General features: G+C 33.5%; 3 protein-coding genes across 5 annotated transcripts in view; all 3 read right to left on the bottom strand.

The window, feature by feature from the left end:
• Nucleotides 1-16895: 16895 nt before the first annotated feature.
• Nucleotides 16896-26632, bottom strand: part of LOC136974209 (ras-related protein Rab-35-like) — an 81787-nt gene continuing 72050 nt past the window's right edge. For 2 of the 3 annotated variants that reach the window (XM_067269033.1, XM_067269031.1), the window contains exons 7-8: nt 25448-25589; nt 16896-18285 (exon numbers count right to left, since the gene is read on the bottom strand). In XM_067269033.1, coding sequence (XP_067125134.1) covers nt 25461-25589 — 129 coding nt within the window. In that variant the 3' untranslated portion in view covers nt 16896-18285; nt 25448-25460. Of the gene's footprint in view, nt 18289-25447; nt 25590-26632 lie in introns of all 3 variants that reach the window. The other variant, XM_067269032.1, reaches the window with a different exon arrangement.
• On the bottom strand, nt 19289-19987 carry LOC136974169 (uncharacterized). Its single transcript, XM_067268972.1, has one exon. It carries the CDS (start codon nt 19985-19987, stop codon nt 19289-19291), a length of 699 nt encoding a protein of 232 aa, XP_067125073.1.
• On the bottom strand, nt 21062-22297 carry LOC136974170 (uncharacterized). Its single transcript, XM_067268973.1, has one exon. It carries the CDS (start codon nt 22295-22297, stop codon nt 21062-21064), a length of 1236 nt encoding a protein of 411 aa, XP_067125074.1.

Below are 26632 nucleotides of genomic sequence, written 5' to 3' on the forward strand. Positions count from 1 at the left end.
TTTTTTTAGTATTAAACAGTACGAAAACCGAGGTATCACTATTACATTTACAGAGTAGAATAAGGAATAAACTCAAATAAATGTTATAAAATATTAGATATATATGTTACCGGCAAAACCCAATTTTACGCCAAACTAGTTTTGCCTAGGCCAAACTAGTTTAGAATTATTATTCAAGTATATTAATGGTTAATTTAAGTTTATCATAAAACACAAATAAGTTCATTTTTAATTTCAGTTTGATTTTAAAAGTTATTTTTATTATTTCGTTTAAATTTTTGAAAATATTTTCGAAAGTTAATTACCTTTAAAAGTGCATGGCTTAATAAAAAAACAAAAAATATAAACTGATAAGTACTGATTAGCTTATTTTTATTTTATAGTTTTGTACAAGTGTTGTGTCACTTCTAATCAATACCATTTTTGGTTAATGTTACCCTAGGTATCAAAGATGGCGGCTCGTCTCCGATTCCAGCAATCAGAAGACAGGGAACAGCGGGGACGCGCGTTCTAACCTAACCTATTCTAATAATTTGGTTGCTAATAATTATGGTAATTTATTAGAATAGGTTAGGTTAGGTTAAAACGTGCGTCCCCATTGTTCCCTGTCTTCTGATTGCTGGAATCGGAGACGAGCCGCCATCTTTGATACCTAGGGTAACATTAACCCCGTTTTTTATAATTAAGTAGACTATGTTTAAATAAATATTGTTCATCTAATTGATTGCCTTTTAATTGTATTTTAACCATTAATATACTTGAATAATAATTCTAAACTAGTTTGGCCTAACTCACTTACGCCAAACTAGTTTGGCGTAAAATCAGGTCTTGCCGGTAACATATATATATATTACTTTAACAATGAAATTTAATATAAAAGTAACGATAGAATAAATATAAAGAAAACAATCGAAACGTAATAAATAAATACATTTTAATAGATATATTTAAAAGTTATTATATTCACAAATTATTAGATGGGCAACTATTTACATGATATTTTTCAACAAAGCGAAATAAACAAAGAACCTGTGGTAGTCCGGAAGGAAATATCTGCCAGTCCGCGAGTAACGGTATCAATTAACGACACGGAGAGAAAAATTACACAATGAATACTCCTTTTATTTCTTCTGAACGCGGTTCTTTTAATTCACGGATCCCAACTCAATATAGTTACTTCTATAACTTTACAGGGGGGGAGGCAGGTCACTTCCTGTTACTTCACATATATACAATGCGCGCATAACACAAATGAACATGAAAATAAAAAAAAGGAGACCTAATAACTAATTTACAACTAACCTTATAACTACCTTAGAACAAATAAGGAAAGGGAATGGATAGACTAAGAAAAGTAGAGAAAAGGCAGATAGGAAGTACCCGGGCCCAAGTCGTGTAGTTAACGTCCTTGATGATTTTTACGCTCACACAAAATCGTAGTAGTCTCGCTCTACTCCTCCAGTAGCTCTATGCCTAGATTCTTCGGTTCTCTCGATGCCTTAGAGGTCTTCGTAGCCTCCTTTCCTCTCTGGTCTCGGTAGGTTCTCTCTCAATTCGTAGTCCCCTTTCTTTCTCAGTCTGGAGCACTACTTACTACGTCTGTATCCTCCGATGTCCAGCCAGAAAAGTGTCTCCTTTCTTTTTCCTACGCTGCCTTGGGCCTATACTTTCTTTGTCCATATCCCCAATTTTGGGGAAGTCTTAATCTCCTCCTTTGTTTGACACTTGGTTCTTGGAAAGGGCAACCCTTCCCCTCGAGCGGTAACGGTTCACGTATGAGTCGCTTTGAGACAATGGGAAGAACGTACGAAAGTAGGAATGAGAGAAGAAAATAGAAACGAAATACAGGACTTATGAACTATATATATATATATATATATATATATATATATATATAACTAAAATATGGCTGACGGCCACAAACCTGTTGGCATCGTGCACATTTAACAAATCGAAGATTTTGGCAATTACTCTCAAAACAACTTAAACTGTCAGTGTTTAAAAAAGAAATCAAACTTGTTTTACATTTAAGAATTGACACTTTTCTTCATTTATGAGTCCAAACCATGCATGTTTAATCAAGTTATTAAATATTGGCACAGATAATTGATGATGAAGAATCGAATGAAATTTTATAATGCCATTTCTAGTTGTCCAAAACAATTTCATCGAAGAATCATTACAGAATAATTGTATAGCATTTAATATTTCTTTAGCTAAAAGTTCTGTCTATGAAATCTGACATCTAAAGGTTGGCATATAGACGTACACTTTGGTGGAATAATTAATATTTCGCATGAATTTTGATTTGTAGATGTTTGAAATACTGTATTATAAATATTAATATTTGTTTGTCCACTCCACGAGTCAATTATTAATAAAGAGTTTCCTGTTATATTTGGAGATATTACAAACTATATAAAAGACGTATTAATTGCTGTAGATAATTTGCCAGATGAGCTAGCTGTAACAGTTACAGTTACGTTTGGGGCATTGAACAGCGATGCTTGAACTCTACGTCCAAAGATTCCACGAGCCTCTTGTAAGCAAATAAATACATTACCTACAACTTGTCCGTTAGCATTAATTAAATATTGAACAGTGTAGGAATGCGTAACTTTATTACTTGGAGAACGTGCAAATCCAAAAGTATTTTTCTCTCCTTTATACGAAAGTGTTCTTGGTAAAATCATTTCGTATGAAAAACCACACTGATCCGTATCGAATACGAAGTTACGCGAATAAGATGGCAATAAATTTTTTACTGTTGTTTGAAATTGCGCAACTTTTACTGAAATATCCTTTTCGTTCGCTATTTCTGTTTTATTTACAAGTTTTGTAATCTTTCGAGATACTAATCTATATTCTTTAAATTTTGCAACCCAAGAATCACTAGCTGTAAACTTAATTGAACTATTCAGTTGAAAAAATTTCTGCAATGCCCATATTTTTAATTGATTTCCATTAACAATTTTATAGCTGCCTCGAGCTTCGTCAAACATTTGTTTAGTACGTTCTTTAATGATTTTTAACGTTTCAATTCTATGCTTTTGAGATTTAAATTTGTTTTCCCCATTTATATAAATCACTAAAACGTTTTAATTCTTTAGCTCCTTTCCGCTGTAATGTGTGTAATTTCCATTTTGGGTGTTTCTTATGCGAGTTAAGAATTTCTTCTTTTCGTTTTGTTGAGATTATATTCTTATCGGATTTTTCATCATCATCTGAATATCTTGATTCGCAGTCAGTATCTGCATTATCAATTTCTTTCTCTTGAAGCAGACGTGCTATTTTATTATCTGAAATAGGCTTATCTGTAACCAAATTATTATTTTCCATCTGACGAAACTCTTCGTCATTTCTACTTATATAACTACTTAAAATATCGTTAAATGCATTAAAAAGCAGTTTGGCTACCTGTTTATCAACGTCTGAAAATATTAGGCCCACAAATCTTTTCTGTAGGCCAAACATTATCACATAAACGTTTAAATTCTGCTATAATGTTTTGAATATTTACATTTAATTCTCCCATTTTCAAAAATTCTAGAATTTATTCTAAATGTAATATCGCCGTCTTCCTCCGTGACCCTTTCGCTTCTAAAAATTTGCATATTTGTGTTAAACCCCTATAAAATAGTATGACATTTGATTGCTAATAACTCTGATTAACACTTTTAGTGAATACCACAAATTTGTCATAGAATTTGTATAATTTTAACGTAATTATTAACTAAATTTTATTAATATTTATTAGAAGGCACTCCGACAATTCCCTTGTAAGTGATAAATAATAAACGTTTTTGTAACTCTTTCTGGGTTCTTTGAGTTTACTAAATTCAAAAAATAAGCTGGATCTTCCAGAATCATTCATAAATATAAATTTGAACATAAATCGAACATTAAGACAAAGAGTTTGAATAAAGCAAACTTATGCACAGATGCTCTCCGCGTCAACTTTATATACCATGGAACACTAAATATCATTGAGAATTTTTAGAAAGGTCTAAAAATATGTTTGATTTCTCGCATAAATGCAAAAGAGCATCTAAAATAGTACAGTAGAAGCCGAGTTCTTTGGGGTAATCCTTAACCCTCTCCCCTGCGGTGGGAATTTCGAAAAATCCCTTCTTAGTGTACGTTCTCCTGACGTACCCTAACTGTCTACCAAATTTCAACTTTCAACTCCTAACCATTTGGGCTCTGCACTTATCATCATCATCATCATCAACCCATCTTGATTATATAATAATAATACCTCTTGAACCTACCGAAGTCATTTAAAAATTTTTATTATGAATTTGTGTTTGATTTCTTTTTAACTTTGTGAACTTTGAGAACAGTTGTTAACAGCACACCTACAGTCAACAAAAGTGTCAACAAATGATCCATAAAGGACAACTGAACTGATGACTGTTGGAATCTCAAACAGAAGGAAGAAAACTTAAAGAAAGCCCCACGGCAGTGAAGAAAACCACATCTCAACTTTAACTATAAACTTACAAAATAAACAGAACAATTATTAACAAGGCATCATCAAAGTAAGAAGTTATTCAAACCAGTGTCAACAGATAATCGAACAACTTTTGGAAGAAGAACTATCGACAATTTCAATCAGACAGCATGTTTTAATCTGTAATTATAAAGTTTTCCCCCTCAAAGGACAGCACGTTTATGCATCTGTAACACATGAGAAGTCCATTGTTTTACCAATTTTATATTTTATTTGTATTCATTCTCACACATGTATAATTTTAAGTCATACTTATGGCCAACCCTTAACGCCCATTGACGTCTATAGACGTCAAGCGTTACGTTAATGCTACAGCCCATTGACGTGTATACACGTCAAATTTTCAAAAATCGTTTCTATTCTCCCTATGGGCGAGATAAGTCAGGAAAGGCTTTTGATACATTCTATTGGATGTCGTTTATGACCTCAGCAAGTTTTGAAATTATACATCCAATAGAAGTTTATATTTTGGACCATTTTTTCGGTTCCCACCTATTGAAAGAGTATTCATGATCGAAAATTTCGTAATGTATTTGAGTGTTCACGTTAACTGATGCACATCTGGCTAAAAGCCAGTCTTCCCCTGAAAGTTACTTGGGAATATCTCGCCAGCTTAAACAAACAGCTGTCTTCAAGGACATTAAGCATAGTACACCGAACTGCGGCGCGTGTCACGTGATCCGTCGCGATTTTTTGTTATGTGACAGATAATTCGTTTCTAAATAATACCTAACAAAAGAAATAAAGTTTTATGCTAAAATCTTTTAGAAATGTATTTCATAAATTGGTGTATTAAAATGTTTTTTTATTTTTGTGGGTGTTTTTCCTGTAAAACACAAAAAAACAATGTTAGGTTAATGATATTAGTCTCAACATATAATATAAATGATAAGAAGAAACTGGTATAAAAATTATTAGAAAATAACGAAATACATTCGAGTATTTACAGTAACTAGTTCTGACGTGTGTAGAAAACTTACACCCCCTCAGGCGTTGTTTTGGAACATCCCGCGAAAAGTTTACAATCAGCTGTTCTCAAGGTCATCCAGCTGTGTATCTGCCTGTGCTAGGTGTCTCCTTGCCAGTTTTGTGTTATATGAAAAATAATAAGTTTCTAAATAATAGATAATAAAATAAATAAAGCTTTATAGGAATTCATTTTATAAAATGGCGTAATATAAATTATTCTGATTTTTCGTGGGTTTTTTGTAAAGCTTTTATGTCAGCATATAAAGCTAGAAACTAATAATTATAAAATAAGTATTATTGTGATATAAGAAATTGTTTGTACTGTACTTGTGTAAAAATTCTTTTTTGTACTAAACGAACTGCACCCTTGTATAGCCTTATGGTGTCAAATGTCATTGTTTACAATATACTATTTCTCTCTTCATGACAAAGTCCAGGGGGTAGTGTGGCTCAAGCAATGTAGGACAGATAAAAATCTTTCTCTGATAATAAGATAATGAAAAATATTCATATACAGAATTTTCATAAAAACTCTGCGTTCTTCTATCAAAAACATGATGTTTTGCAGGAAAAGCATGTTTACAGATGCAAGTGTCGTTTCAAGTGTTGTATCTCGCTTCAAATTCGCGCTACATTCAGTCTGTTTTTTTCGTTTACTAGCAAAGTCATATTACAGTTTACCGTAGTTTTGTATTTTGTTATTCACGAATTTAAAATTATAATAAAATTTTAAATTTCCGAACTAAACAGAAAACAATTTATTTATTTATATAAATTCGCTAAAATATCGTGCATTTATTAGTCACACATATCTTTCGTTTGAAAAGAAAACAAACTGCTAGCTACAGCAAGTGAGAAGTTATTGCCATTATTCACACTACTTCTCTAATTACTCTCCTAGGAGGGGAGTGGATGAGTCATCTGAGGGTCCAAGTCAACAAAAGTTTTCTTAGTGATAATGTATAAGAAACATTATTTTTATATTATTTCGGCAATTTTTACAATAATCGACTATACTACGCAATTTTACATGCAATTGTTTACATATTTTCTCATATGTAAACATTGCATAGGCAACAATTGCAACAGCGAGGGGAAATGTTCACTTTCACAAATAATTTATATCTTCACATTTCTAAAATAATGTTTACTCACCTAAATACTCTCTAAGAACAATAAATTAGCTAATTAGAGCTAAAAAACGATAGAAACAAGCAATTTTATAACGATTGTTTACATATTTCAAAGACTGTAGCCTGTGTGATGTTTAGGGCGACAAGTACAAGGTCCAGCGAGCACGATAGTAGAAATAAATAACTATATTTTATTCACGTGACAAAGTAATTTATTTTCGCTCTAAACAGGTTCTTTGGATCCCAACAACTACAAGTAACTACTATACACACACACGTTACAATCTATACTAACGAACAAAAGATCGACGAGCGCGACAACTATACGCGGGCCGAAACTTACAAACTAATACTTATGCTAATTATAACTAAGGAAAGAAGAGAAGATGAAAAATAGAAGAAAAAGAAAAAAGGTAGAAATACCCGGAACTTTCCTGTTTTTTTCAAAGACTTGGGTGGGATACTAGTTTGATGTTTTTCTTGAGGTGAATGTTGCTCCTCGTGTTATCCGTCGGCACTCTTTTCAATTTCTTTCGCTAGCTTCCTTGGGGTGAACGTAGCCTTTGTGGGAAATGCCGGGAGGTAGGACGGAAGTCGGACCTCCTTGTTCTCGGCGAATAGGTCGGCAAGACCCGCCCCACTGTCAAGGATGGCTAATTTTGCGCGATATCCCGACTTGTCGGGATCGGTCAGTTACTTGTCAGGTCGAGTGGAGGAGTGTGTGTGGGGTCGTCGATAAAGAAAGGCAATATCCGTATAACAGGACAACACATATAAGATTTATTTAGACGGTAAACAGATACAAAAGATCTAACGCGTTCCGTTCCTAACCGCGAGAGAGAGAGTTTACAAATTTAGGGGGGGATCATACCTCTTCCTAGGATTAGCTGTAATCGTAGGATTAATCTTCTCAGTTCTCCGGTCGTGGAGGGAAGCGGGAGGATCGGGCGGGCGGCTCGTCGTCGGCGGGCTTCGGTGACTTCGTGTCTCGGCCCTCGCTTCTCGGGACGGATCCTACGGGTCGGGTGGCTTGTGCGGACCTTCAGCGACCGACCCCGTTCTTAGATATCTCCCCCCTATTTATACTCCCGGTCTCGTCCGCTGCGATGATGAGTCGATCTCCCTGACTCAGAGGTTAGATCCGGGGAGGAGGGAAGTGAGTTTGCCGGCGGAAGACTGCACATCCTTTGAATCTTGATCGGGGTTTGAACAATAAAATTTAAAACGGACTGGCCGGTTTTTGCCGGTCGTCACACCTTCAATCGTTTCAAATTCGATCGGGTGGCTACCCTAATTCCGCCCTTATTCTTCAGAATTCGAGTACAAGTTTCTTTATCGAAACCTAGTGGTCTCCGATTGTCGTGCTAGCTATCTCGTGCCTTCCTTCTCTCCGTCCGTCCTCGTTGAGAGTTCCGACCAAAAGTGTCTCTTCCCTTTGTTCATCGGCCCCAGGGCCTTGCCTCACCCTTTGTTTACGTACACCTTTCTTGGAATTGGTAATCCCACCCAAGGGATAATGAACCAGAAAGACAAAGCAAGAAAGTTCTAGAAGATGAGACAAAGAATAGAAAAAGGAAAGATACTAAACTAAACTTAAATCTATATTTACAACAAAAATATATAGCGTACAGCTACACCTGAGAGGGATGGTACTTAGTGGAAATTTGAGCTCCACTGTTTTCACAGGTGGATGATTCGTCGATCTAATATCAACATAGACAGAAAGTAACCGACTACAGTGTAAAAGAAGTTGACTATCGATTTTATCAGCCAATAATCTGCCTCCTCACCCTCTAATTGCTTTACAATGGAAGAGGACGGTATTTCGCGAAATATTTATGGTTCGGAGGTGGTGACAAAACATTTATTGGTTGAGTCAGTCAAAAGACACATACAAACAAGCAAATCAAAGCTCAGATCGCTACAGACTTGATTACAGTTTGTACAATACTCCTCCTTCCCATGTTATATCTATAGAACAACCTTCTTTTGTTTATTGGATAAAACAAACTGTCGGTCACATGCTTGTTGAGCTGTAATTGATACATTATAGCTAATTGACTATCCTTCGACAAATAAGCTTCGATTCGGGTTTGTGGGGTGGGAATTTTCAAGCAAAAAGCCGTGCCTTCTCGAAGATACTTTGTCAGCTATAAACATATGCAAACAATCATAAATCATTACTCTCATTTATTTTTACCCGAGTTTATTAAATTTATATGTATATTCATACTATTTTACGTTTATAAACGTTTTTTCAGAATCATCCAGCCACAAGTCTTTCTAAAAAACAAAGTAATTCCGGTTTATTGTGGTACTTCCGTAATACATAAAAAAATAATACATGTATAGTAGTTCATATAATAAGGTAATAATCGCTTATTATAGTGCTCTGTTATTATAATAGTATAAATAACATAAACAAAATCAAATACACACCATCGATGCACAAATGTGTGTTGACCTACTTTTACAACTTCAACCGCCCCCCTCAAACTAGTGGCGTTGTAAACTATAAGCTATATTGTATGTCTACGTCAGTTTAGTAAGCTGCGTGATTTTTTTTGAGAAAATATACCTGTCTACGTAACATATAACAGATTGATCGAATGTTTATACGAAAAACTTTTTTGATTTTTTCAAGTCTTGAATTTTATAAATTTTTGAAAACATATATATATTATACTCAACAATCATAAACGGTGATATGTTATTCATATTTCTGTAAAATTATTTACGTATAAAGGCATTTAGAAAGAACTTCCAAACACCTGCATGTAATTCTTAGATGAGCAACTTGTAATAAACATTTGCTAAATGGAAATGTGTATTGTACAGTAAGTACAAAAGTTTCCGATAGCAGGTGTAGCGCTGCCTGTGCCAATATCTTTGGTCTTAGTCCGAGAACTCCAGGTCTGCTTAGACTGACGGAAAGACATTTCCTGGACCTTCTTCCGGCGACTGACAAAAAAAAAAAAAAAAACTCCCGCTAGACGCTGTGCCGTATGTAAAACTAAGCATGACGGTGCAGGGAAAAGAATAGAAAAAGAAACCCGGTATTACTGTCAAATTTGTGATGTGCCATTGTGTCCAGCACCCTGTTTTAAAATATACCATACAATGGAAAAATTTTAAACAAACTTTACTCTTTTTTATACCATAAATTTTCTTACGTCTTAGATCACAGTATTTTTTGAAAACTTTCATTATTATCACTGTAAATAATTTTGTAGATATTGTAAATAATAATAAGATATATACTTTTATTCGTAATTATATGACTTTTATTCACTTTTTTATATTATTTAGTTGTGCAAATGTATCACTTTATATCGCATTATTGTTTTTTATATTTGGTATATAATCACAGCAAATATATAAATAATATTGTATTTTATTATTTTTTTCTATGTTTGGTATATATTCATAGCCAATTCATAATAATGTATTTTATTATTGTTTGCTACATTCAGTAAATATACAGAGTACTGTACATTCACGTATGATAGTATAATATTGTATTTTATAATTATGTTTTATTCTTTTTATTATTTGTAATGATTTAAAATATGTCTTTGTCAATAAATTTATTTTCATTTTATGTTTTGTCATGTTTTCGTTTTTAAATTATTTTTAAAGATAAACGACGAATGGCAGCTTTCCAGCATGACAGAAATATTATGCAAAGAAGCCACCGTTTCAGGCTCTGAGGCCCCTGTAAAGTTGGCTATCCATAGGAGAAGGTGCCATTTAGGAACCAATTTTTACAAATTGATAAAAATTCGAAAAAACAACTTTTTTCAATTCAAATAAATAATATTTTTCAATGGTATTTTTCAATTTTTTTGTCGAAAAAGTTACTTCAATAGTAATTAAAGGAGCCAAGGGGTTATGGCCAATGTATAGGCACAATTATGTTAATCTAAATTTATGAGAGAGTGTATGAAATTTATCACGTGTGTGAAAATTACCTCTTTATTAATGTTATGAGAAAAATTACACCTAATTGAAATGTGGCATGATTTTGAAAAAATGGGGAGTGATGTGAGAATCCGAATGTAGGAATAGAATTATTTTTATAAATTAATTTTCGATGTTAAAAGTGACACTTTTTCCACTTTTTGATGATAAAAATTCAATGTGAACAAGGAAATAGAACTTCCTTTCTGCATCCACTTCTTGAGCTAGATGTTATCATCACTGATGACAAGACTTCTGGCCTGCATGACTCATCTAGACATCCTGTCAGATGGTTGAAATACCGACCCACGATTGGAGAGAATTTTCAAATAAAAGGGTTCAAAACCACCATGTTTGCATACACCCTCCCACACACAGGAGACACTATAAGAATTGGCCTTCGTCGTCAGTTTTTCGTAGTTATTTTGGTCTGTGCCTCTATCTCCCCTCTGAATTATCGCTACCAAACAAAGATCGACAAACATTAAAAGAGGTATAATATCAGATATTATATAAACTCTCACTCTCGGAACTTAGTGACTTTAGAATATAAAGGTAGAATAGCTTCCAATTACTGTATTTAATTTTTGACTTTATTAAAATCTTATTTTGTTTTATTTGTTAAACTGGTCTCGTTCTTGAATTAATTTATATGCCGACGCTTTATCGTAAGTTCCCGAGTCCCTCTGTCTCGGACTAAATTTTAAACTTAATCTCTATCATGAGGCAAGACGTGATCAACCTTTCTTGCCTGGTGTCAAGGAAATAGCCTATGAAGATTGTAAGACTTCCGGTTACTTTAAATTCATCAAAATTTTCCATCCTCTGACAAAGTGAGTAATTCTTGCCGAATTGTTCTTGGAACTAGACGTACAGGGTGTTCAGAAAGGGCGAGTGCAATTTAAAAGTAAAATAAATTAAAAATAAAAAATGTTCAAAGAAAGTTTTGTTTTTATTTTCAATCTATGGTTATTGGAAAATTATTTACTAAAACTTCTGTTATCTAAATGGCATCTGTTACACTCCTGGCACTCTTCTAATCTTGAGCGAAGATTTCTTGGTACACATTGACACAAAGCCTGAGATACCGATGCCATTTCTACTGTGATATTCTGCTTTGAGTTAATGTCCTCGGCTTATTTTTGTACACCCTCTCTTTAAGAAATCCCCATAAGAAATAGTCCAGAGGACTCAGGTCTGGACTGCGTGGTGGCCAGTTAACCTCACTTCTTTGTGAAATCAGAGAGATACTGTGAGATAATTTTAAATTTTTTACTTCTCTCTTTGCAATAGTTTCATGGCTTCAATACAAGAATATGGTTTCAACAAGATGGTGCCACTTGTCACACATCAAACGATTCAATTGAAGCTGTAAAGGAGTTATTCCCCCGTAAGCTGATTTTGTGAAGAGGTGATGTTAACTTGCCACCACACAGTCCAGACCTGAGTCCTCTGGACTATTTCTTATGGGGATTTCTTAAAGAGAAGATGTACAAAAATAAGCCGAGGATATTAACTTAAAGCAGAATATCACAGCGGAAATGGCATCGGTATCTCAGGCTTTGTGTCAATGTGTACCGAGAAATATTCGCTCAAGATTAGAAGAGTGCCAGGAATGTAACAGACACCATTTAGATAACATAAGTTTTAGTAAATAATTTTCCAATAACCATAGTTTGAAAATGAAAACAAAACTTTCTTTGAACTTGAATCAATGCTCAGAGTTTTAAAATATTACTACTCAAAACACCTTATACCTCTGAGAAATTATTAATTTAATCATGCAAACGTTTTCCACCTGTTCCACAGGTCATCTTCAAGCAATTTTTACTTTTGGAATGTTATTTCGTGCAGGATCGAATGTATATGCGCAAGATATTTCAAATTTTAAAAAACCGTTGGAACATTCCATGTAAAATATAAAATATAAACAATAATAAAAACATTAATAAAATTAATTAAATAAACGTATTGATCCGCTAAATAATAAGAAATGTAAGCTGACATAATATATTTCTATATTCTATACGGGATGAGGATACGCTGTATGCTTGATTAAATGGGGTGTTTGTCAATCATGAATTTCCACGCAGTTGGCAAATTCGTTGCGTCTTTATAGTTCAAACATCTACCTGTTGTCCCTGATCTGTATATTTCAAATTTTTCCATGGTTAATGCTAACGATGGTGAGCGTACTTGTTTGATAACTTTGGCTTCATTCCAATTAATTACTGATCCCTCCGTTTGTGCCATTCTTGATAAGGTGGTAGTGCAGTGTCCTTTACTGATGTCATACATGTGTTCTTTTAGTCTTTTGTTTAAGCCTCTGTTGGTGACTCCTATGTATTCTTTATTCAAGCCCAGTTGATCATTTTCATATGGTATTTTATAGACCCCAGAGCATTCATCCGCTTTTGTGCTATCTTTATCGTTCCTGAGGGCACTGTAGATGGTGGGTGCCCGCTTATAAATCAGCTTAGCATTCCTGCACTACCACCTTATCAAGAATGGCACAAACGGAGGGATCAGTAATTAATTGGAATGAAGCCAAAGTTATCAAACAAGTACGCTCACCATCGTTAGCAATAACCATGGAAAAATTTTAAATATACAGATCAGGGACAACAGGTAGATGTTTGAACTATAAAGACGCAACGAATTTGCCAACTGCGTGGAAATTCATGATTGACAAACACCCCATTTAATCAAGCATACAGCGTATCCTCATCCCGTATAGAATATAGAAATATATTATGTCAGCTTACATTTCTTATTATTTAGCGGATCAATACGTTTATTTAATTAATTTTATTAATGTTTTTATTATTGTTTATATTTTATATTTTACATGGAATGTTCCAACGGTTTTTTAAAATTTGAAATATCTTGCGCATATACATTCGATCCTGCACGAAATAACATTTCAAAAGTAAAAATTGCTTGAAGATGACCTGTGGAACAGGTGGAAAACATTTGCATGATTAAATTAATAATTTCTCAGAGGTATAAGGTGTCTTTCTTTGAACATTTTTTATTTTTAATTTATTTTACTTTTAAACTGCACTCACCGTTTCTGGACACCCTGTAGAATATTACATCCTCACCCGACTTCTCACAAACACCTATATGCAGTCTCATGTACTGTACATACAGAGGGTAGACCAACAAAAAATGACATCCACCTAACTTCGATGGGTAGGAAATGGACACATACATAACCTCCTCCAGTGGGAGGGAGCAGGAGCCCCAGTACAGGGGAAAAGTGAGGCAACCAAAATCCCATACACCAGAAGGTTAAACAGCTATGATCCCGACAAATAACGTAATGCGCACAAACTGTAGTCTTCAATCTTCGGTGCATCTGTTGGAAGTCCTGCACAGATACAGGTCCTATGGAAAAGGGTCAGTGAGGCTTTACTGACCCTTTTCCATAGGACCTGTATCTGTGGAGTTGTTGGGGGAATCCTGATGCCTTGATGCCTGTCCGAGGCAGAAAAATCTGTCAGTCATCAATGGGTAAGGGAAGTTCTAAGTCGGTTTACAAAAATTCACAAACATTCTGTGTGGAAACAGGGTGTGGTATGGCAAATGGTTATGCAATTAAGATATTGCCATGCACATTTATATTTTATGAATTGGATAGCAATAGCAATACTTTGTTGTAACTCTGGCAGATTTTGTGGCAGAGACGTTAACGTAGACAACATCCTTCAGTATCCATAGAAAAAAAATCCACACTGAATAAGATCAGGTGACTGTGTGGTCAATTACGAGATGTCGGGTCATTGGCAATTGCACGGGCAATCCAGTGGCAAGACGGATGTTCATTCGGGAAACGTCGGATTTCTTTGTGAAAATGGGATGCCACCATCTTTTTGTAACAGGAAGTGGTTGCAATCCTCATTCAATTGTACCACTAAGATTTGCTGCAGCACAGTGGCACACTCCAGTTTTACTCTTGAGATAGCCCAGTTGAACGGATAAAATAATTTTTAATGCAAATTCAAAAAATTTTCTTTATGTGACCTTTAATTCATAAGTAGTATAGAAATAGAAAGCAACGCAGAATATAAATGAAAAAAATAAATTTTAATCAGGGAAAAGACTACAAGATATTTTCACCTATTATCTTTTTTATCCAAAGATCACAATTCCTTTCACTGGTGATTGAAAGTTTATAATGTGATAATTCCTTCAAACTGTTTATAAGGAAATAAACATTGCGATAATTCTGTAATGCAGCATCAAGTGTGATTTTGAAAACAAATATTGTTTTATTAAAAATGACATTGGCACTGACACCAAAACTGTTTATAATGAAAATTCTCGACACCACCGTAACAGCTTTTCACGTCGGATCCATTACTTGACATCCCAGATATCACCACTTCCCATAGAGAAATAATTATGAATATAAAACATTGTCTTTGAATGAAGGTTTCATCATGAGGCTTGGTAGAGGCAAGCGGTTAAAAGGCTTCTTTTAAAATATTCAGGAGTTTGGCTGTTGCATTCGATTTCATATCTTCCATAGTTGTGAAATGTGTCCCCTCGAGACTCATTTTCAGTGTAGGGAACTGCTAAGTCATTCAGACTGAGGTCAGGAAATAAAAATGAAGTTGTCACACTTTGTTGTCTCTACCGAAGAAATCATCTTTTATCAAATCAAGGAAAAAGTGATGATCATTGTATTCTTTCACATAAACAGTATGGAGCATTATGAGTTTGAACACCTGGATGGTGTTTTATGTGCAACGTTTGCAAAGGTTGCAAGATATGCAATTTGGAGGAAATAATGAGGCAAGTGGCGAGGAGGGTGGTTTCTACAACACGATAACTCACCAAGACACTCATCGCTTGTTGTGCAGGAATTCCTCATCAACAAAAGTTTCTGTCATTGTCCAACTATATTACTTGATAAATCTTGCTCCAAATGATTTTTGGCTGTTCCAATATTGAAAATGCATCTTAAAAAGCATTTCATAACTATGGAGGAGAACAAGCAATAAACAACATACAAGGGAGAAATCAATAGCATAACATACAAAATTGAGATCAATGTCCACTTTCAATATTTAAGTTGTATGTTTACATATCTTTTTCTCTCCTTCCAGATGATCTCAAACAGAATAGATCCATAACATGGTGCGATTTGAAAAGATGAGCTTCCTAGTTGCAAAACATAACACATGATTTTGACAATAATTGAAGTGTGGGGAAGGCCTGGTTTCCAAACATCCATTTTGTAATTTAATTTAATTGTAATTTAAACCAAAAAATCTGATCTTAGTTGCATATTGAACAGTGAGTAAATAAAAATTAAGTTTTTTTCTGCCGCAATGTACCACGCAACAAATCGATGAGTCTAATGGATATACCGCACTTCAAACTAAGTACAGTACAGTACATTATACTGAAAACCTTGTTTGCAAAGTGTACTAAGTGCTGTAACATTCTGAACGTGCTAAGTGCTAACATTTGCCAAGCTCACAATGGTGCTGCCAGGTGGTAAAGACCTGGCCCTGACATTGATTCTGGGTCTCCCAAGCAGTAGGCTGCCACCTTGACCGCTTGGCCCATTGTATCAAGTTGGAATGAAATCTCTACAGATGCTTGTTCAAAACTCATTGAACAGATGCCAAGGCTTACTAATGCCAAAGGACTCTACAACAAACTATTAATTTTTATATTTTTGTACATCAAAGACAAGTGACCAAATACTTTTGTAGAAATATTGGCATTTGTTTATGAAAGACTTTCTAATAATATATATAAAATAACAAAGCTATAATAATTTTACATAAAAAAATAATTTTATATTGAACATTAATGTGTGTTTAAATGAAGTAAATGTCTGAGAGTAAGGTAGTCTAACACCATTGGTTGTATTTACATTCATTCTGATAATAAGTATTAAATGTATTATGATACAAGAGAACTAAATATTGTCATAAACAATAATAATAAATAATTTGCATAAAAGTTGGCCATTTTATTCAAATTTGTGTGTGCAGCAGCACATCTCATTCAGAAATCATTTCATTGAAGGTGTTTTTATAGGACTTTCATGAAATATTTTCTAGTGAATGCTCCAGTCCATCTTATAGATGCAAATTCATCCGATTGTTGCATTATAAAATTTTCACATCTGGCAACATATCTGATTATCTCTATGTGATTATCTTCTTCATTAAAATGAATTTCATAATAGTATATAGTGTGAATATATATTATTTCTATTTAGATATAAATTAAAATGACATATTGATATTATGCCTTCTTATCCAAAGTGATAAATTTTAAATAAATGCAAAGCAAACTATTTTAGAACACCATCAGCTTTAATAAGGAAATTACAAAAAAATTATTTACAACATATCAATAAAGAAAAATAACAAGATTGGTGAAAGAACATTTGATTCATATGATTTAAAACAATTCTATTAGCTTAAATACATTATCGGAAGACTCAAAGTCGTGTCTGATGCACCTTTTCTTCTATAAATTTGTTGCTTGCATAATAATAAATTTTTATAAAAGAATTAAAGAAATCAACTGACAGCAAGATTCAGATTAAAGTTTGTAAGAAAAGCTTAGAATGCACAAATTAGTTTGCAACTATTACATGGATATTTCTGCATAATCTAGAAAATTTATAATTCATATTGCTACAAATTGATTGAGTTAAAAATCTATGGTAATCCTATCGTGCCGGAAGTATTACCCTTTTATTATGCAAAAAATGTATTCGACGGTTATGAAACACCTTCAAAAAAATTGAATTACAATTTTATCAAATATATAATAAGTTAATTAATAATAATGCGAGATGCATATCAAACTAATACTTATTGCATTGAAATGGGCAATTAGAAAAATTCTAATGCGTGAGATGATTAAAAGTCACAATTTTCCACGCCGTAAGAGTTTTTGAGGTGTATAAATGGAAGGTTAATTGAGATAACTGTATTAAAATTGTATAAATAACATTGTTAAATCAACCATTATGAATAATTGTTTAATACAGAGAAAAGGAATGGAATGATAGGATTTTATAATAAACAGATTTATAATTTATGGGATGCCCCATGATGTTTTAATGTAAAAATACATTTCTAAAATAAAAAAGGAATGTTGAGCAAGACAAGGAAGTGTAAGATCTGTTATACTACAAACTATACTTTAGAACAATATACAATATTTGGAGTAGTGACAAACCATTAAAGGATCAAAAAATTAAATCTGTATTGAACACACACAAAATAGAGATAAATATATAAAATAATTCATATATATATTAAAAAAAATGCTGGTTGCCGTGCAGTTTTACTAAACGTTTCATAAATACTCAAGCGTATAATTGGGCACATCCGTGTGGCAATATTAAGACCTAACATACCACTGAACTTCTACACATTTTTAAATGCTAATTCCGATCTTTGGTGCATGATCGATACATATATACACAAGATGGCTAGTATGAATTCTTCTCGGTCATAAAACATTACTCACATATGTTTTTGATCGTACTATTTGGAACTATTAATAATTTGTATGGCAGGACGATTCTCGTTATTAATCACACATACAGGTTACAGCAGTTCTCGTAATGGCACATTTCCTTCTTTTACATAATGGTAGACCGTCAACAGTCTTTCGGGAGTAGAGAATTATTATTATTATTATTATTCCAAATTGAACAATTATTTTCTTCTGAAAAATTAAAATCAAATGTCAGTGAAATGCATTTTAATGTAATTAGAAAAATTATGTAAAAATATTAACTTTTAAAACACTGAAAAAAGGTTAATAGTAAAATTCAAAGTGGGTTTATTTTTAGTAATTTATAATTTGAACCTGTTTTATTAAAAATTTTATAGTTATGTAAATGCACCTCCACACACTTGGTATTTGCCAACTGCCAAATAACTGCCTTTCAGTAAAGTATTTGCCAGTGTTTCTCATGTGGTGAGTGTAGTATAAAGAGACAAAGACATTACCTTAACGAAAGGTTTTATTCATGTCTAAAACGCACGACTGTTACAAATTCAAATGCAGCGATAAATAGTGCTGTCAGTCCAAGAGACTAACTACTGTGGGGAGAAGTGCTGCTACACTGTGACACTACTACATTCTCCCTCACTTACATTACATAATATAGTCCTTCAAATAACTGGGCTGACGGCACTGCCTTGCAGGACGAGGCAACCTGATTACTTCTATTGGAGACGAGAAAATATCTTTTTCTTTGACTTGGGAAGGATATGAATTGCTCTCGCAAAGTGGAGGAGACGTTGTCTGAACATCAGAGCTAGCTTGAAGAGGGAATCTGGGCTAAAATATTAGGGAAGACCATGCCATCTTTCAAGGATTCAGGCAAAGGTTCGCCTCGAGGCACATAGCGCCTCAAGGCGAACCTTTGCCTGTCGATGTCTGCCCATCAGGATACTGAATGTGAGCGTACTTAGGATTAACCTCCAATAACTGGACTTTACTAGAGGGGCATATTTATTGGTGCAGTTATATGAATGTAGTAGGACAGGTCTCGGTGATAGCAACCAAGTGGGAAGCCAATACCCGTTCCTGTCTTCCAGGGGTGTCTGAAAAATCTTTCATGAGGCGTAGAATTTGTAGCAGTGCAAAGGAGAGATCAAACAGCATGTAATGCATCGCCTAGTACATCTCCCCACTGATCAATATTTTGATTAGACGATCAGAGAGTCAAGGAAATTGTCTTCCAAATAATACCATTATAACACTTGATGAGACCATTACCCTGGGGATTATAAGGTGTGGCGAAACTAGAAGCAATATCAATAGAGGTGAGGAAGGAATGAAGTTCATGAGATAAGAATGCAGCTCCTCTATCTGAATGTATATATGATGGGGCTCCAAAGATTGCAAACAGCTTATGAAGGCACTTAATAACAGTACTACTGCTGACGTCTGGGCAGGGAAACACAAATGGAAATCTTGAATATTCATCTATTATTGTCAGATGGTAACGGTTCCTCGACTTGGAAGGAAGAGGACCTTTAAAGTCGATGTCTAAACGTTCAAAGGAAGACATGGCTTTAATAAGGTAGTTTGAAGGAGCAAGAAATTTTGGTTTTAATTCTGCACAGGTAGGACAAGAAGCAGTTAATTTCTTTATTTCCTCCAAAGAAAATGGCAAGTTCCTACTATGCACCCAATGATAAAAACGAGTTACTCCTGGGTGGCAGAGAGAGTTGTGGAGAACAGAGAGAGTCTTCAAATCAGGAAGGGTGCAGCAAATTCTTGATAGAGGATAAGCAATGGTATTTTGACTACCAGGATGGTAAATAATATGAAATTTGTAACACGACAGTTCCAATCTCCACCTTAGAATCTTATCGTTCTTGATTTTACTATTACATTTAGAATGAAACATGAAACTACCGAACGTTGGTCAGCAATTAATGTAAAATGACGTCCAATTAAGAAATGTCGCCACTTCTTTAATGCCTCAACTATAGCATATGCTTCCTTCTCTATGCTAGAGTGTTTTCTCTCACTACCATTCAAGGATCACAAGAAGAAAGCAACAGGTTTACCTTCTTGAGACAACATAGCACCAATAGCAAAATTAGAGGCATCTGTTTCCACAACAAAGGGCACATTGTCAATAACAGAAATCAAGGTAAAACGAGATATTTCAGCTTTCAAATCTGAAAAGATCATGGCAACTTCAGTTGGCAGTGGAAACAACTTACTCTGGGCTAGAGGTTGGATTTTCTAACTAAATCCCTTTATCCACAGGGCATAGTGGGCCAGCATTCCTACTGTTCGGCAAAGAGATGTAATATCCGTAGGGAGAAATAATTCTAGCAAGGGCTTTAGATACTCGGGATCTGGACATATAGCTCCCCCTTCAATTAGGTAACCTAGTATACAAATATATCTAGAACAGAATGAACATTTTGTTTTGTTGAGTGTTAGTTATACTTAAGAGCCATGTCCATAAAATGAGTAAGATTACAATCACGTTCTTCCTGAGTTCTTCCGCAGACAGTAATATCGTCCAAATAAGCAAATATGTCGACTAAACCTTTAGCAATCAACTGAAAAGTAGAACGTTGAAATCCAGCAACATCATTTGTGAGACCAAAACTAATCACCTTAAACTGCCACAATTTGTTACAAGCTTCAAATGCAGTATAATGTCTGTCTTCTTTCGGAATGAGAATTTGATGGTAGGCTCGACGCAAATCTATCACACTGAAAACTTTATAAAAAGCTATTTTCTGAATCAAGTCATCAATTCTAGGGAGAAGGAATGCTTCCAACTCAGTAAACTTATTAATAGTGCGAGAGTAGTCTATAACTAAACTTTTCTTTGGACCAGGTACAATCACTACCTGAGCCCCTCCATGGTGAATTGCTTTCTTCAATTATACCCTCAGCCGTCAACCTCTTAATATCTGCATCAATGAAATCCTGATCTGGTTTAGAGAACTGCCTAGATTTAGTAGAGATAGGCACTTGTGTCTTTAGACAAATGTTTGAAGAGATGGGCCGGTGGCATGTTTGCAAACACTGAAGAACAGATTGACAATGATTTATGAGAGCCACCAAATTTGAAGGGCACATCAATATGCAAAGCTAGGAAATCGTGCCGTAAAATTACATCAGCACATAGACCAGATAAAGCTGACAGCGAAACCTTTGGATAAGTATGGCCCTTTAAGTTAATAGAAACTATGCATCGATCGCCCACAGTCAAACTTAAAGCAGTTGTAGCTATAGAAACTTGAGTGGAATGTGAAATAATTCGAAGGCAATGACACAATACAAAATTATAATCTATGAAACTTTTGGAACTGCCAGTATCCACCAGGGCCCAAGCTAAGATGTTGTTTAGCTGTATATTAACTGTAGCTCTAGACAAAGGGCTGTGAACAACAGTTGCCAAGGTTACAGCAGCCGTAGTTGGCTTACTCCCTTTGCTTTTACAGACTCTAGAAGAGTGTCTCCTTTTTCCACATTTGTTGCAATGTTCATTTCTAGCAGGGCATCTGTTGCAAAGGTACTTTATGTAGCCACAATAAGGACACCTACGTTCAGTAGCAGCCAGCACATATGAGGGTAAGGCATTAACTTCGGTATTATTTAAATTCTCTTCCACCAACTTCTTTTCATTGGAGATATGGATAGTGCTTACTGTACTAGTATTAGAGACAAAACTTTTAGACTGAACACAGGCAGATTCTAAAGCACTGGCTTGCAATAAGGCATCTACGAGTTTTAAATGGCTTTCCAAAAGGCGCTGTTGTATCTGAGGCGATAACAATCCTGCAATAAAAGCATCATGTACATATTCACTTTTATACTCTTCTGCCGAGACAGAGGTAAAGTTGCAGTCTTTACTTAATGTCCTAAGATTCTGATAGTACTGGTCAATGGACTCACCAGGTTGTTGGCAATGATTAATTAGACAATGATGAGCGAAAATTACATTTATAGGCTTCTCATATAAGGCAATCAAAGTCTTAATGGCATCCTGAAATCCAGAGCACTCTGATATATAAGAGTAGACTAAAGAACCAACAAAATTAACAAGAAGACTGAACTTCCCCACATCGTCCATTTCCATTGATGATACGAAGTTCTCGAATGTTCTGTACCAATGGGACCACTGTTGAGAGGAACCACTAATATTTGGATTGACATTAAAACGTTCAGGTTTAAGTAGGCTTTTCATCTAAGTCATTATAGACACAAATAAATTGTAGTATAAAGAGACAAAGATGTTACCTTAACGAAAGGTTTTATTTGTGTCTAAAACGCATGACTATTACAAATTCAAATGCAGCAAGAAACAGTGCTGCCAGTCCAAAAGACTAACTACTGTGGGGAGAAGTGTTGCCAAACTGTGACACTACTACAGTGAGCACATAATTATTTGCCAAGAATTGTTTTATTGTGAGAATTACGAATGTTTGTTCAAGGTTCATCCATCCCCTTTGATTCAGCACAATATACTAACATGGAGTGGGAAACTGAATACTGAATATCTGTGGAGCAAAGTCGCAAGTAAATCACATTACTCAGTATTGGCCAAATGTTTGCTTAGCATTCAGCAAATTCCAAATGTGTGGAGCCTCCTTAATACAGCAATTCAAAAATAATGCACAGGTGATAAGTTCTAGTAGTAAATTTGATGTTAAGTTAAACTGATGGATATTTTTACCAAATTTCAAATAGGGATAAAAACTTTTGATTTCCATCTCTCACTTTATTTATTTATAAACAGAACTTAAATGCAAATTTAAAATATATTACATTAAATATCCATCACATAGTATTTTCATATGTCTTTTTTTAAAATCATAATTGCAAAAATTTTGCATTTTGAGTTGGGAAATTGTTAAACTAACATTCTATGCTCCAATGTCTATTTGCAAAACCATTTACTTAACTTTGCAGCATTCTATTTTGATAATGCATTTTAAACATATTTCTTTTACTCACACTTGTTTTACTTTTAAAGCTAAACAATTGCTGGATTAAATTGGGCCATATTACCACTATTATTAATAATTAAATATTGAATGATTTGGTGGTAGCATAAGCATTGAACACCATCTCTTATTAAATGTAATAAAATTACCTGTATGCATATGGTAAACAGCAATTGTGAGCTTGAGTCCTGCTTTGGGCAGATTTTTTTTCTTCCAGAATTTTCTAAATTATTTAATAAATATTAATTTAATTATAATTATTAAATTTAATAAGAGATGGTGCCTAACTTCTATCTCTAGTGCCAAATTACTCAGTATTTAATTATTAAGAATAGCGATAATATAGCCCGATTTATTCTGGCAACTGTTTTGCTTTAATGCTCTAACTATCAATGTTAGAGCTGTTTGCATATGTATATATACAGCTTGTTTTACTGTCAACTGAGTGATGAGGGCAACAGTTGAGAAAAAAATATGTTTTGATACTGTAAAGTATTTATTTCTATACCATTTTGTTAATTATTAATACACACATACAATTTTAAACAACACAAATTGGTTATGATAACAATTGAATTACTTATGAATGAGAAAGATATTCTACTCACATTCAATTATGAGATGCCCATATCATCTTTAAATAAATAAATGGTACACATCATTTTTTTATTTCTGGAGTGCAATTTTATTTCTTATTTTTTATTTTACTTCTGGAGTGTGAATGCACTTTACAATTTCCCAAAATAAAACATAAAATTTTTAATTATTATTTTATTTTCAGCCATATAATTTTCTTTATTGTTCTTTTATCATCTGCACTTCATCACAACACTTTCTGTTTTTGCAGAACATTTTGTCTTTTATTCTTTTGTTAAATTCACTATTTTAATTTACTACACTCAAACCTGTTTTTGTGCAGTCTACTTTTGTGTGATTTTTTATTTGTGCAATTTGTTTTGTGTGATTTTTTGTGTGTGGTATATGAATTTCAATCAAATTGGCATACTGCACAAAAATAATTGCACAAAACACATTGCACGTATAAAAAATCGCACAAAAACAGGTTTGAGTGTAATTGAGCCGTTTTCTTTGAAAGTGGTGTAAGTCCGTTTTTGACAATGACAACAATGAATGCAATCTGCTATGAGCTTTTTTATCTATAAACAGTTCCCCAAAAAAAATTCTTAAAAATTTTTATCATTTTGTCAATATAAATTTACATAGTTAATGAAATTACAAATATTATTACTTTGAAAGTGGTGTAAGTCAACTTTCCGCAAAGTAGAAGGAAATGTATCAAAATAAGAGTTTATGTTATAAATACCTACCTGAATCACTGTCCGATTCCAAGGTGACATTATCCATTTCAAATATTTTATAATATAAAATGCACACTTGTTACAAAATTAACAATTCATTAGTAATTTTAGAGGTAATCATACTTATTTACTTCAAGTTAAGTGAACAAACAGAACACACTACTAAGTTTTATACTCTACAAAGCTCAAGACAAAAACTCATAACACCTTATATATAAGGTGTTATGACTTTACTCTACAAAAAATGCAGGAAGTACCAAAATTCCAGTGAATGAACAAAAATTTAAAAATATAATACTAGCTACCTTTATATCATTGTGCCAGGCCCATCACATCCGAAAAATTCAACGACATGATGGATCTATTGCCTTATACTCCTCCAATACATCATGACTATTTTCAAAAACTTCCTCATAATGATAAAGATTAAAAATGGCACATATTAATATAAAATTGTAATTAAAGTAATTTAAATGGCATTACCTGAAGAAATATTGTAATAAAGCCTTTTTATTTTGTTTTTTTTGACATATTTTATAAAACTTTCATTAAAAAATTGGTTTGATTCAATTGAAATCCCATATTTAATATTTCATAAATGTATGATTTTCACATTTTGTTGACTTTTGAAAGTGGTGTAAGTCGATTTGAGGTCATCAAAAGTATAAATTTCTTTTAACTAATACTTTAAAAACGATTACATTATAAACTTAAATCAATTTAATATTTAAAAAACATAAAATGAGAGTATTAACATATACCAACATTTTTCAAACCATTCAAATACAAACCCTTAAATATCTCCATATAATATAAAACAAACTTACACCACTTTCAAAGAAAACGGCTCAATTATTCTTTATATACCATTGGAAATGCAAAATAAACAATTTATTATGTAACTTCAGTTAACAATTATTTTTATATATTTAAGTTCTATTATAAAATTGCAAATTATTCATTTATTTAATTCAATATATATAATTATTAAATTTATATTTTGTATAATTTTCATAATGAATTCTAATTAAATTTGTTAAAATGACTTATTAGTTTCTAAAGTATAATAACTTACATATATTTATTAGCAACACTTTCTTTTTCCACGTTGAGATCCTTTTTGCAATCTTATAGCATTGTCGTGAGACTGCTGTCGACGTTCTTTTTGATCTTTTTTAGCCTTTAAAACCATTCTTGTTATTGAATTGAACATCTAAATATTCAAATAAAAAAAATTTACTTTGATTTTTGTTAAAAAATAAAATATATATAATTATTTTTAAATAAAAGACATAACATTTAGTAAAACACAAGCACTTTCAATAAAATAACTTATCTTTGTCAGATGATTGAACAAAATGCAGATTACAAATTTAAACCAATGCAGCATTTTCAAAGTCAGTTGGACAAAGTTAAAAAAAAAGAGGGTGGGGTAATATTGCTTGAGAAAGGTTTTAATGTGCACCAGGTTCTTGTGATATGGAAGGCCCTCTATTTGGAAGTTTACAACAATTATTTGTTTCAACAACCAGTTTTATTGCCAGAAACAAGGTGCACCTACATGGATGCCACTCTCCACCATTCTAGCCAAGTAAATAACGAGGAGCTTAGAGCATAAAATATTCTTTTCCCCACTTAGTATCCACTACCCCTTGTTACGAGCCTTTGTTGATGATGATCTTCTCGCTTGAGATGCTGCTTTCAAGTAATTAGAGGCTTTTCTTGGCAAGCTGAATTTAGTTTTTAACTCAATCAACATTCCTCTAGAGGAAGAGACCATTAATGGTTACATTACATTCCTAGACCTAAATATTAGAAGAGCAATTCAGACTTAGATTTTAGCATCCATCATATATTCAACTTTTGCCAGTCATCACTCCAGCAGATTCCATCCAGCCCTCCTCTTACAAAAATACTGCCTTCTCTTCCTTGATCAGGACACTAGTTTATTTCCATCCTTTTCTAGTTTAATCACTACTAAATCAAAGGACATTCTCATAGAGGTGTTGAAAGCTATATAATCAATCAGTAAATTAAAATTTTTTAACACCAGGGTCCTGCATTCCCACTTTCCAGTTCCACAATGCATATCAAACCAGTGCTAAAATTTGTTAAGTATTCAATTCCTTTTATAAATAGTGTTTAGAGCATTTGAGTACATTTTACCCATTCAGTTGCAACCATCCCTATGCAGGTTAATTTCTAACAATAAGGACCCAACATCTGTCTTTGAAAAATCTGGTGTTCCAGTATACA

Source organism: Centruroides vittatus, unplaced genomic scaffold, assembly GCF_030686945.1.
Source record: "Centruroides vittatus isolate TY-2023 unplaced genomic scaffold, ASM3068694v2 contig_345, whole genome shotgun sequence".
Classification (NCBI taxonomy): Eukaryota; Metazoa; Arthropoda; class Arachnida; order Scorpiones; family Buthidae; genus Centruroides; species Centruroides vittatus.